The following is a 13,578-nucleotide window of genomic DNA, read 5'->3' as shown; positions in this document are numbered from 1 at the left end:
CCCAAGACCTCATCAAAAAAGTTAGCTGAAAAATATTATTTGGGTATTTTGATCTTGTATAAGTGTCCAAGATTTACCCAGCATATAACCAATATGGGACTAAACATATGTCCGCACGGATCCTCACATACTCCTCCATTTAAGCCCTGATGTCCTTGTCAAGCTAAGGGTTCAAATTCATTCAAATCTAATCCCAAGCACCACGATCGACCTGTGGCCAGTTCTAATGGATCCATGCTGCAGTGTCCCCTAATCCATATGGGTTATGGGCCGAGTCACCTGATACCATTTGTAACAACCTAGGATCTCATCTAAAAAAGCTAGTCGAAAGATGTAATTTGGGTTCCTTAATTTTGTACAAGCACCCAAGATCTATCCAGCAAATAACCGACATGGGACTAAATACACATCTACATGAGTCCTCACATATACCGACTTGAAAGTATATTTTGTACCGGCTTTCTTCTGATATGGTACAGTATGCTCTATATCGGTATAGGGCAGTATGGCAAACCATGATCCAAGTGATCTAGCACAACTTTTCTCGGGCAAAGAGGACGACCTACTACAAATAACATGCGAACTCGTTTCTAAAACCGTTGAGTGCTTAATATAATTATAAACCAAGAAACAGTTTGCGACAACATTCAAATGTGCTTGGGCCAACTCAAGCCAAGATGATTTAATTATGCTTGAGACAAAATTAAGTTCATCCTGAAATCATGTTTAAGGCTTGATTGGTCGTTTCTATACGATTAATCTGAAAATTCTATGAGATTCATGGATTAGATCACCCATTTAAATATGATTTCATTCTTCCACCAAGTTTATATTTTTCAAATTCCAGCTTTGCTTGTTTGTTTATGATTTTCGGGTAATTCAAACTCAATTTCAAATGGAGATTGATTGATCATCTAGCCGAGCCTATCTAACAAGTGAACAATTGTTCAATCAAAGCATGGCCAGGTCCAATTGACCCATAAGTTCACTTGGTTTGAAATATTTACTCAATTCCTTGTCCATGAATTTTAATAGCTTTAATGGTAGCTTGAAAAAAAAAATCCTAATTCCTGTATCCCTCTTGGATTTATCTTTTTCATAAAAAATAAAAATCTCATTTTCATAAAAATGCTACTTTTTTATTTCTCTTCTTTAAAAACTCGAACTAAACAAGAGTCAACCACACTTTCCGCTTTCTTTTTTTTCACAAACCAAACAATACTCGGTCACAAGGGAACAGCACTTGTATCATTAGAAACATCCATGATTTCATAGGAAAGCATTGAAGAGCATCTTCAAGAATAACAAACTTGAAGATCAACTGAGGAACGACAAGTAGAACCAAACATATCCAAAAAGGTAAGGCAGCACAGAGTACATATGAAATAAGAAGTTCGATCTCCAAGTTTCAATTGAGGTACCCAAAGGAAGGCTTGAATCTAATTAGGTACTAAGTCATGCCAAATAGCTGATAAAAATGTTTTTGCCAGGACAAAATCTTGATGACAGAAAACATATCGAGGACTACTAATCAAACAAAATCCAGAACAGTTCCTACTGTTGCCGCACTTCAGCTTTCTTCTTCTGCCAGAGCCTGTCCAGAGCACCATCCGCATCACCCTGCAAAATAACCAACAGCAAGACCAGCACAAAGATCAAAGAGCAGATTAGGTTTTATACACCAAGTGTATGGGGAGATAAAACATCTAATACACAACATGTCAAAAACCAAAATGGAATGAGCATCATCTATAACTGCATCACCACAGCTGACTTTGATTTGAATGGCATTCCACTTGTACAAGAGAAAGTGACACGAGAACAAGCAAAGAAATAGAAACAGCGATGGTAAAGCATATCACAGAATGGACCTCAAATATACATGAAAAGTTTTGCAAGTGTCTCCACTAATAACCATAATTATAAATATTCTCAAATATGTCTCCACCAATACTTTTAGCAGTTTCTGAATAATGGATTTAAGGAGGAAAAAAATGAATAACTGGAAGCAATACATATGGCTACCTATCGTAATACCCTCTCCGGAACTCCTTTCCTGGTGCTGTGATTGGCTGTTTGCTACATGAACTAGATGAATTCAATAGAATTGATATATGTAAACTAAAATGGAAAGTGAGTACCAGGGCGTTAGCGACTATCAAGTAAATTAAAAAAAAAAAAAAATACACGCCACTAGCAAAAGTTTGGCAGCACCTATCAAAAAATTCAAAGAATATTTGCCACTAGAAAAGTTATGTGAAAATTCAGGACTGAAGAAACTGCAACCATCAACTACATCAAAAGATGGAAGACTGTCAGATGTCCTTCTCATAATATGTGTATTTTTAACAATGAAATTTGTTAGTTTCAAAATAACATAGCTAGGAAAAGTAAAATCTAAAATAGTTTAGACTCCAGACAGTAATATAAAAAACAAAAATAACAATTTTAGAACAATAAAAACTAACTGCTGAATAACACAATCAGCTATTTCGAAATCAGGAATTATAGCATCACAAAAACAAGGAAACGTGCTCATCACAGAGAGTGAAAGATGACAGGCAAACAAGAGAAAATTTTATAGAAAATGCAAAAAATCCAGTTGAATTGTATGACTTGGAGTTTGTCAGGAAGCACAAAAGGATAGACAAAACATGAATGGAGATATGACAGTGGATGTCAGGCAAGACTAGAATGATATAGTTTCAAAATATAGACCAACTTGCTCATGTACCATTAAAATCAAAACATGCCCTTTGAAATATGAGATGCAACTATGGGTTAAAAAAAGTGATGAAGGTAGTGCAAAAGCTTCTCAAAAGCACCCTTGATATAAACAATGATAGATCATAAGATCAGGTTGGCTTATTCTGAATTGTCAAAATATCAATCAAAGCAAAGATAGAGAAGATAAGAATACCTACAGAAATAGTAAAAGAATGGATATAGTAAAGTAGGTTATCTATGTTACAACGGACAGAATTAATGACTAGTCTTTGAACCAAAAGGTCAGGCTTGACATACTTTGGGTCTTGCTTACTACTAATTAGTTCAAAGATGAAGTATGAGGAACAAAAAGTAGTATAAAAGTGAATGTTAGGGTAGAGTAAGTATGCTCTAGTAATCGTTGAACTTCACAATCTAAAATTTCTTCCACCAGTAACAAGAGTAGCATAGGAATCAAGATAAAATGTAGTAAAAATGAGCGAGGCATTAACTATTACAGGAGTAAATAATGGACAAAACTAAGTATCTTCTAGTGCTTCAATTGTAAGGATGGCTTTTACAGAATGAAAATTCTTCTTTGATAACAAAAGAACAGGAGTGAATGATATAAAATAGTAAGTTTAGCACTTAGTGACTAGTCTTCAAATCCTATACTAGTAACAGAAGTGGTATAGGAGTAGGTAATGGAGTAAAGCAGGTATGTTCTGGACTTAGTAGTTAGCAGCAAAACTTTCCTTCTTCCACTAGTAACACATGCAGTACAGGGTGCATGATAGAGAAAAAAGGTGTTTAACTTAGTGACTAGCCTTCACATCCTAAAACTCCCATGTATTTATGGATGCTAGACAAGCTCATCTATAACCATCAACAAGCATTAATCAAAAATGATGGCAGAAATTATGAAAGGTTAGTATCCAGTGTTTGTAAAATTTTGTCCAGTTCTTTTTTGGGCGCGAGCGCCGGGGTGCTCCATGGTCAGCCCATGCTCAGCACCATATTGATTGGATAAGGTTCAGTTGCTGCCAGTGCTTTGAGGCATGCCCATTGCATGTTCAGGTGTTTCTCCTTTAGGCATTATTTTAATTGTCCAGTAAGCTCAATGATGGAGCAATGAGACAGCAAATCATCAATTATAGAAAAAAAATAAATAGAGAAATGAGGAGAGGAAGGAGATAAGGAGAACTGATATATTAGAAGTGAATGAGACATAATCACAAGTTTGTATAGTCTGACAGAATGGTAAATGACATCTACTTTGATGCCCATATCAGCTGATTGAGTTGACAGAAAGATATGACTCCCCTGAGATACCCTAAAATGCCTAATAGGCTGATACAGGATTTGATGCCAAAGGTGAATAATTAGAACATGTGAAGTAAGAATCTCTGCATAGTCTACGAGACTAGAATTTTTTCTTTTTAAGGATGGAGTAAGATGAGAGTTGAGACAATGAATTGTGAAATCCGCCACAAAAGAACTCATACTTCATGCAATACTCAAAAATGCTCAAGTAGTATGCTTGTAAATTTTTCTTCTAGCCATTCAGAGATCCTTGCTAATACCATCATGAGAAATACCTAGCTAATACTCTTATCCCCAAAATACAACAAAATATGAAATCACTTCGTCAAAAAATGACACTTGCAACTTCTAACTACTTTTAATTCTTAACCTTAAAACTTCAGAAGTTGGACCGACCGTGAAATGTCTCTTGTAGACCTCAAACATGTTTCCCAAAGGATACGGGATTGACTAAGTTATATAAACCAAGAAAAACTATTGAAATTCCAAAAACTTGCTAATTACCGGCAGACTGAAAGAGTTTTGGTCATTCCATATGATAGAGCTATGCATCTATGCTATGTCAAGAACCTCAAAGTATGATGAAACCATGCTACTCATAGATTTTCTTGGCAGATACCAGAAGACAGACTAACATGCTCCTGCAAATCTTCCATAAGAATTTGAGCTAAATGGACCCACATCCCTCAAGAACAATATGCTGTTAAAGTGCGAAAACAATTAAAAAATATTTTCCAATATGAATGCAATTAAAAGCATATAGCACACCAATAAAATACACAAGGGAAAGGAGCAAATACCTGAGCCCGTATGAAACCAGAGAGAGCAAACGTGGTGAACTGCCCAGTGTACACCCCATTCTCGTCCAAGTGCCCTATATTGATCTGGACTGAGGCATGGTCCTTCGCAGTAATTAGCCTGTTCGTGGCAGAACTGCAAGAACAGTGATTTACAGATAGAAAGACATTAGAAAAATACCATAATCACCAAGCAACCCTTAACCCAACTACTTGAGGTCAGCTAGGGGAAAAATTAACAAAATAAATACCTTCATCTTCAATTATGTATAAGTATGAAAGAATAGAAATTCCAAATTGGTAAAGTTGAAGGACCCCTCAAACTGTACCATTTTCTGGGGATGTAGAGATCCATCATCTTTCCCTCTTCGTTCTGCATTTTGTCAGTTGATTGGCCGCAAACCTCAGTGCAAAGTGCAAACAATGATGAAAAATTTCCTGAAGGAATACATGCCAACACATTCCGAGTCAAAATCGACGCAGATTGATCAATAATGCTCCCTGCTCAATTATGTTACGAAATCATGTATTCCAACCATATAAAATCCAAAGAGTTGCATTACTGCGCACCATATCTGGTCTCTTAAAAATCCAGTTTTGCCTATTATAGCTCAAGACAAATTACTCGGAAGGACTACAAAAAACACCAAATGTTTGTAGATCCAATATGTTCAGTTTCACATCAAAACAATAGAATTGCATAAAAAGCTACCAACGCATTAAGGCCACGAGTTAATCCTAGTTTGCAATATTACAAAAGGTAAAGTAGAACTCTAACGTCAAATTAAAAGAATACAGAGATATGGATCTAGAAATCTCTGGTTCTTTATCATTTCGCGTGTGACTTATGGATGATTATAGTCCAATTCAACTCCCAAGCATTAACTTGACGCAAAAAGCAATCCAAAAATTAAGAGAAAATCGAAAAAACGTAACTTTAGGTCGTTCACAAGTTTAAGACTAACCGGATATCAAAATGTTATAGCGAAAGAGCGAATCTGTAACCTAAATCGCAAATACAGGAGATATCATTGCTAGGGTTTGAGATAAAGAGTACCGGAGAAGAGGGTGAAGAGGGTGACGCGGTAGCGCTCGGAGCGGAAGGGCGAAGGAAGATACGTTGGAAATCGTTTATATGGGTGATACTCTAAGAACCCTAGTTTCGTGCGAGTCTGAAGAGTTTCACACGAGGCGAGATGGGCGCAGCGAATGCTTTGGGCCGAGACTCGAGTCCATTCTCCCTTTTTTTTCCCTTTCTTTTTTTTATTTTTTTTACTAAATATCAAATTTTGCATAAATACTCACCCAAAATTAATATTTATATATATATTCTCATAAAATACTTGTTTTGCTATTTTTTTTTATTTTTGTATATATACCCACGTCATCAAATGCCAGTAAAAAATTAACGGTTTCAAATTAAAATAAGTAAATACTTTTAATGGATAGATGTGTAAAAAGAAACATTTATAAGACAATCGTCATGGAGGATAAAAAAATAATTTTAAAATTTTATTTTATTTTTAATTAAAATTAATATGATTTTTATTGATGGTGTTAGAAGCATCGTTATAGTAAGAGCATTTGTGCAAAAATAGTGATTTATGAGGGTATATAAATAAATATAAAATTTAAGAGAATATTCATATAAATTTAAATTTTTATAAGGGTATTAATGTTAAAAAAAATTGCTTTTGTATACCAGAGGCCTAAAGAATAGAAGAAAAAGTTAGTATCTTGTAATGAATGCATCAAGTAACAAAATACTATAGGACAAAGGAAGAATCCTGATACAAAACCTCCTGATAGTTGATTGCTTAAGCTACAACCCAATCGGCAACTTAATTAGCTTGTTGAAACACATGGGATGCCTAGAAAGTGATAGCAACAGACTTCCGTTGCCAAATATCCTTCAAGAGTGGATTAGCATGCAATATACATGAAAAGGAGTTTATCAAGAAGATGGTAGTGGGTGAATCCCCTTCAACCCACACCTTAAGTGCTTTGTAAGCATGAAGGGCTTTATAAATGTCATACCATGTTGCAAGAAGCTCTGCATATGGTATTGAAATTTTAGGAATTAATTTACCCACTGCTATGATTAGCCAACCATAATGATTCCTAATAACATGCCCTACCGTAGCCTTCTCACCTCTGACTGAGCCATCAAAGTTGACTTTTAAGACACTATAGTAGGGCTCGAATCGGATCGATATAGATCGGATGCTAGCATATTCATATTCATATATATTGTGTTTGATGAATACAGATATAGATGCGAATGATAGTCGGATGCAAAAAATCATAACTATATTTGTCTTAAACAGATATGGATACAAATCGGATACCAAAAGTATGGATGTCAATATGGATATAAACTGGATAATTAAACTTTATGACCACAAAATCAAAGATGTTACTAAGTGGATAATTCACAACCCAATGTAGGACCCTATGACCAACCCTTGGACCAAAGAGTCTCCTTTGGGGTTAACCCTAACCCCCCTCCTCATCCAACCGGGAATGCATCTCATCCTTGGATCTGAAATTCCCGGGAAGATTTCGAGCGACAGGTCTTAGAGTTCACCCAAGCGGCTACAACTCAAAAATGTTCTCTGGCAAAGAAAAAGATCGCCAAATCGCTGATCTGAATGCCAAGATGGAACAGATACTGGCTATGATGCAGACCGTCATGCCTCAACGCCAGACGCCTCCGTCCCCGGCGACACCAAAAAACAAAGAGAAGTTTTTGATTGAGGGATTGATGTTTAGGGTTTTTTGCTGGAGCCATGATTCAAGTTAATGATATATTAATATGACCATTTATTTTTATTAAATGTTCATGGTGCTTGTTATTAAATTTGAATGGATTTAAATTCTTAATCTGATAGGACGTCAGGGCTTAAATAGGCGTATGGCGTGTGTTTAGTCCCACATCAATTATTCACTGGATATATTTTAGATACTTATACATAATCAAGAAATCTAAATAATACATTCCGACTAGTCTTTTTGGATGAAGTTCTGTGTTACAATTGATCTATAGGAAAGCAAGTATTTGTCACAACATTAGTGGGGAAAATTGTGGCTAACCTTTTTTTTTCCCAAGTGCGGTCAGCATTTATAAAATCCGCCACTTTCACACCCTGTGGAGGAACATCCATATTAATAAATGTAGGCCCACAGATCCTCTAAAAAATCCATCGAAGTGCCATCTCTAAGATGCCAAATAAAATTATGCTGCATATGGTATGCTTGAGCTACAATCCGACACCAAATTGGTGAACATTTAGATAGGCTGATGATAGTCCATTCATGTGCCATGAAACTTATATTCTGTGCCCACATAGAGTGTTGATTAAGGCCCTATTTTGGAGAGCTTTTGGAGGGCCAGAAAGCACTTTCTGACCTTCCAAAAGTACTTTTGGAAGAAAATGGGTATTTGGTAAAAATTTCGGAAAACTATTTTAACTTTTCCAAAAAGCTAAAAACAGCTTTTTGGGAGAAGCTCCATTTTGGAGCTTCCCGAAAAAACTATTTTGAGCTTTGTCGGAAAGCTATTTTTTTAACCAAAATACTCATAATAAAATATAATAATTACATACTTTGTCCCTTTATAAATCTAAAAATCTACTGGAGCCAAAAATCCTAGCCGCTAGACTCCCTTCCGCAAGAAAAGGTATTTTTCTTTTCTATTTTTGTATGCATCTTTTGAACCATGTTTTAAAAGAAAAAAAATTAATTTCTTCTTTGTACCTTCCAAAATCCATCTTTTGGTTTTTTTTTGTTTTCATCAACCTCGCGGTCCACGCTGAGGTCCTCCTTAAGCGTGGACCGCGATGCCTGCGGTCCAGGCTCAAGCCGTGACACCGTGGACCGCAGCACCGTGGTCCATGGTGCCTCCCCTTGCTGAGATCCTCTCTCCATTACAGAGAGAGGATCTCTCTCTGCCATGGACCGTGAACTCTCACTGTACCCTTACTGATCTCACGGTCCACGATGGACCGCGAGATCTCTCTCTGAGAGAGAGAGAGTTCTCTCTGTGGTTTTTTCCGAATTTTTCCTACCGTGCCAGCTGTCAATAGTTTTGTATTTAGAATTTTGATGGTGAGCGGTGCTTTGGGGTTTGGTAATATTATTGTTGCCTTCTAACTTAAGATTGGATCATCTTCTGCCATGTACTATCACCTACTGGCTCAGAAATTTGCAATCTTCGTTGCACTTTGAAGCTTTAAGAAGTAAGAATACTCCTTTTATCCTTAATTAGCCAAAATATTTTATGCTTATGCTTTTGACTTAAAGATCCAAATTACTACTTACATTGTCATTCTTCAACAAAATTCACTGCTAGTGATTCCAACGCCAGTAGTCTTTATTTGCATCATCTCATTATTGCAGTTAATATTTTTATTTACTCTAATTAAATGTCCATATATTTTTCATGTAATTGTATTTTATGGAACTTATATTGCTTCATGCTCTACTTGTGCTATACATATCGAATATCATAATAAACCTAATTATTTGGGTGTAATTGAGATTTGCATTACAAATCCATATTTGCAAATCATTTATATTCAGGATCACATCTATTGTAATCACAAGCTTTTTCGGATATTGTTTACAGCTAGCTTCCATGTTTTAATCTTTTTTCTTTCTGTTCCCAACCCTTTGTGTAATCTAAGCTCTTCTATTTGTTGAGACTTCCTCAGATTTTAGCTACATATACCCATACCTCTTCATTTGATTCTTCATTATATTTAATCATCTATAGTGACTTACAGGCTTCTACTATTGCAGCAGCTTGTCGTTCCTAGTTTTACCACCATCAACTTAGCATTCTATGCATACTTCTGCATGCTTGTACTTTCTTTTGGCCGAGTGTTTTGAAATGTACAATGTTGATGTTACCTAAGCATATTTGTATCACATACCACTCTAGAATCATCTAGTCATCCATCTGACTTTAGTCTATCATAGAAAGTTTTACCCATCTTATCATGCTCCGGTAATAATATATCCATGATACCAAACTGGTTGTGTTTTAGTATCCTTTGGCTATCATGTTTGATGGGGCAAAATGCTGATTTCTGTTTTCACCAATATTCTCTCTCTCTATTATACTCTATTACACTCTGTAACAGAGAGACAGAAAGTTCTCTCTCTGTTTTTATAACAGAGAGATAGAAAGAGAGGATATGGCCATGCCCTACTTTGTCGGGTTTATAATATTTACTGATAAAGGTCTTCAGTTATTAGGAAACAATCAATATACATGTCGAATCAAGAAATTATTTGTTTTCGTTTATGCGTGGATTGCATTGCTAGATTTTGTTTATTATCATACTTGATTGAGAAAAAATTTGGAGCTTAGTTATTGACCGTAGTCATACAGCTATTGACATGTAACATGTGTTTGGCGAATTAAACAATGTTGCTAACACATTGTACTGATTACTTCACTTGCTATTGATTGTTGACTGAATACATACTAGCAAATCCCATCAAGCAATAGGACTAATATATGAATATATAGGATTCTAGGGGTCCATATGTTAAAAAAGAGTTAAAATGAAAATAACAAAGTAAGTTATATATGTACGTAATCTATATGTATGTAAATTGTACATATTTAGATATGCTTTACAAGGTGCTTTATGATTATGGATGAAATTATGACTTATGATTGACAAAATGTTTCATGTCTTTGTTGTTGCATTGTAAGAAGAACAAATGTCTAAGAAGAGCCAACATACCTTGCTGGTCCATTAACCAAAGATGATGTTCCCACTAATAATGTTAATGTTAACCCTACCCTTGCATATGATGCTATCCAAGAGAGAGGAAAGAAGAGAGTTAGCCCTACTTTGCATGATAAGAAATGCAAAAAGGTAGAGGGTGCTGCACAACTATCTCAGCAATTGAGTCGTCTTATTGATGCAGTGGAGAAGAGAAGTATAGTGTCATCCAAGATGATTGATAAACCTGGATGTAGTATCGATGAGGTGATGGGCGTAGTGCGTGTGATGCCTGAGATGGTAGCACAACCTGAACTGCTTTTAATTGATGCTGAAGTGCTCCTTAAAAGAGAACATCGAGAGATGTTTGTGGCTCTCCAAGATATCTATCTTCATATTGAATGGCTAAAGCGAATGTCAAACTTATATAAGTAGTTGTTGACGTACTATTATGGCAATATATTTTGTAGTTTTAATTATGAACTTCTATTACAGAATGATGATAGACTATATGTATTTGTGGTATCTCTTGGATAATGTATCATGGATGCTATTGATTTTTATGGATATTATAGATGTTATGCATTGGTGTTTTCTTATATTGTTTGTATTATTTACATTATATGTTTATATATCATTTGTTTTATTTGTTACAGATGTTTTTTTGCACAATATATTTTCTACAGGTATGGACAGCATTGAGAATAGTTCTGAGGAGAATTATTCCAGTAAAAATGAGATAGTTGATGATGATAATTTTTATGTTCTAGTAACTACAACTGTTGGTATGGTTACTGAATATTACACAAAATATATTGAGAAGGAGCCTTGTAGGACCTCTTATCAAACCGAATATAGGTTTGTATCAGAAATTTTACATGGCAATCTATATAGATGCCGACAATAATTTCGAATGGAAAAACATATATTTATTAATCTGTGCATGGAATTGAAAGTCAAATATGATTTAAAAGATTCTAGATATATTTCTGTTAAGGAGCTGGTGTCTATGTTTTTGATGATTCTAGGACATAGGTTTGGAAATATGATGGTTCAAGAAAGATTTCAACATTCCGGAGAAACAGTTAGTAGATATTTCACCCATATTTTAAATGCTGTTTTAAGAATGTCCAAGGATATTATTGGCCCACTGGATAAAGAGTTCAAAAATATTTCAAGTAAAATTCGCAATGATAGTCTTTGGTGGCCTTATTTTAAGGACTGCATTGGAGCAATTGATAGCACCCATATACCAGTATAAATTTCTCCATCCAAATAAGTACCATATATTGGCCGAAAAGAAATTTCTACACAAAATGTTATGGCTTGTGATTTTGACATGCGTTTCACTTTTGTTTGTACTGGATGGGAAGGTACTGATCATGATACTCGTATTTTTTTAGATGCTATACACAGAGAAGAGCTCCAATTTCCACACCCACCTAGAGATATGCATTTTAATTAAATATATTATAATATATACATATGCATATTAATTAAATATATTATGATCACAGGTATACTTTTTTAACTTTCATGCATAAGTGTAAAATACTAACTCATATATATATATAGGTAAATATTATTGGTGGATGCAGGATATCCTCACATGTTAGGATATATGGGGCCTTACAAAGGAAAGAGGTATCATTCACCAGATTTTCGACATGAAAGTCAACCAAGGGGTATGTATGAAATCTTTAATCATGCACATTCCTCCCTGAGATGCACTATTGAGAGGACATTCGGATGCTGAAAAAGTAGATGGAGAATGTTGAGTACCATGCCCACCTTTTTTTATCGTAAACAAGTCCAAATTGTGGTAGCTTCCATGGCTATTCATAATTTTATTAGAAATCATGCAATCAAAGATTTGGAGTTTCAGCCTTATGATGATAATGAGGATCTACTACTCCCTTCTGATTGTTTAGAAATTAATGAACCATAAGAAGAACTGAGTGCAGAGCAAAGCCAAATATTGGGTAACCATGAGATGGATATTCTACGTGATCATATTACTTCTCAACTTATAGCTCGTTGACTTCTGAGTGCATAGCAAAGCCAAATGTTTTTTTTTTTTTTGTATTTGACCAAACATGAATGTTGCTTGTATTTTTGTTGCTACTACATCAACAATGTAAAAAAGTATGAACAAGGTAAAGTTAGAGAGGATGGATATTAACTATGTGCAAGCCTTGATTAACTATGTACTAAGATATATTATGTGTGTACCAGGCTAGATTAACTATGTTCAATCCTTATTTAACTGTATCGAAGCTTACTTAACTGTGTATCAGAAAGACTTAACTGTGTGCCAGGAAGACTTAACTGTGTGCCAGAAAGACTTAACTGTATGCCAAGAAGACTAAACTGTGTGCCAAGCTATATGAAGTGTATTCCAAGCCTTATTAAATTGCGTATATAGAACATGTTAAACAGTTTCTCATCTATGTGATTCTCATCTAAACATCTAGTAATCATTTAAGCAATTTTATTATCTAGCTAGAAAATTTGTTAGAAAGATAAATGGTCATCTGGAGGGTAAAAAATTAATTTATACTAATAATTATAATATTTTATATCTTTATTATTGTATTATACTATAAATATAATATTATAATACATTACATCATAATATATTAATATGTTATGTTAAATAATTTAATATTATGTTATATAATGAAAAATTAATTTATACTAATAATTATAATATTTTATACATTTATTATTGTATTATACTATAAATATAATATTATATTACATTATATCATAATACATCAATATGTTATGTTCAATAATTTAATATTATGTTATATTATAGAAAATTAATTTATACTAATAATTATAATATTTTATACATTTATTATTGTATTATACTATAAATATAATATTATATTACATTATATCATAATACATTAATATGTTATGTTAAATAATTTAATATTATGTTATATTATGAAAAATTAATTTATTCTAATAATTATATTACTATTATGCTATGCTATACAATGTCA

At 34.2% G+C, this 13,578-nt stretch overlaps 1 protein-coding gene across 1 annotated transcript; it reads right to left on the bottom strand.

Annotated features, from left to right (window-relative positions):
- Nucleotides 1–1,381: 1,381 nt before the first annotated feature.
- Nucleotides 1,382–6,014, bottom strand: LOC103715276 (small ribosomal subunit protein eS21-like). The gene is made up of 4 exons (XM_008802851.6): nt 5,884–6,014; nt 5,156–5,264; nt 4,830–4,962; nt 1,382–1,620 (listed from the first exon to the last, which is right to left on the bottom strand). Exons 2-4 carry the CDS (start codon nt 5,203–5,205, stop codon nt 1,555–1,557), a joined length of 249 nt encoding a protein of 82 aa, XP_008801073.1. The 5' UTR covers nt 5,206–5,264; nt 5,884–6,014; the 3' UTR covers nt 1,382–1,554.
- Nucleotides 6,015–13,578: the final 7,564 nt, after the last annotated feature.

The sequence above is a fragment of the Phoenix dactylifera genome, chromosome 8, assembly GCF_051530095.1.
Source record: "Phoenix dactylifera cultivar Ajwa chromosome 8, Ajwa_hap1_PhDact_Kaust_v1.1, whole genome shotgun sequence".
NCBI lineage: Eukaryota > Viridiplantae > Streptophyta > Magnoliopsida > Arecales > Arecaceae > Phoenix > Phoenix dactylifera.
This window is presented reverse-complemented; position numbering and strand designations above follow the sequence as displayed.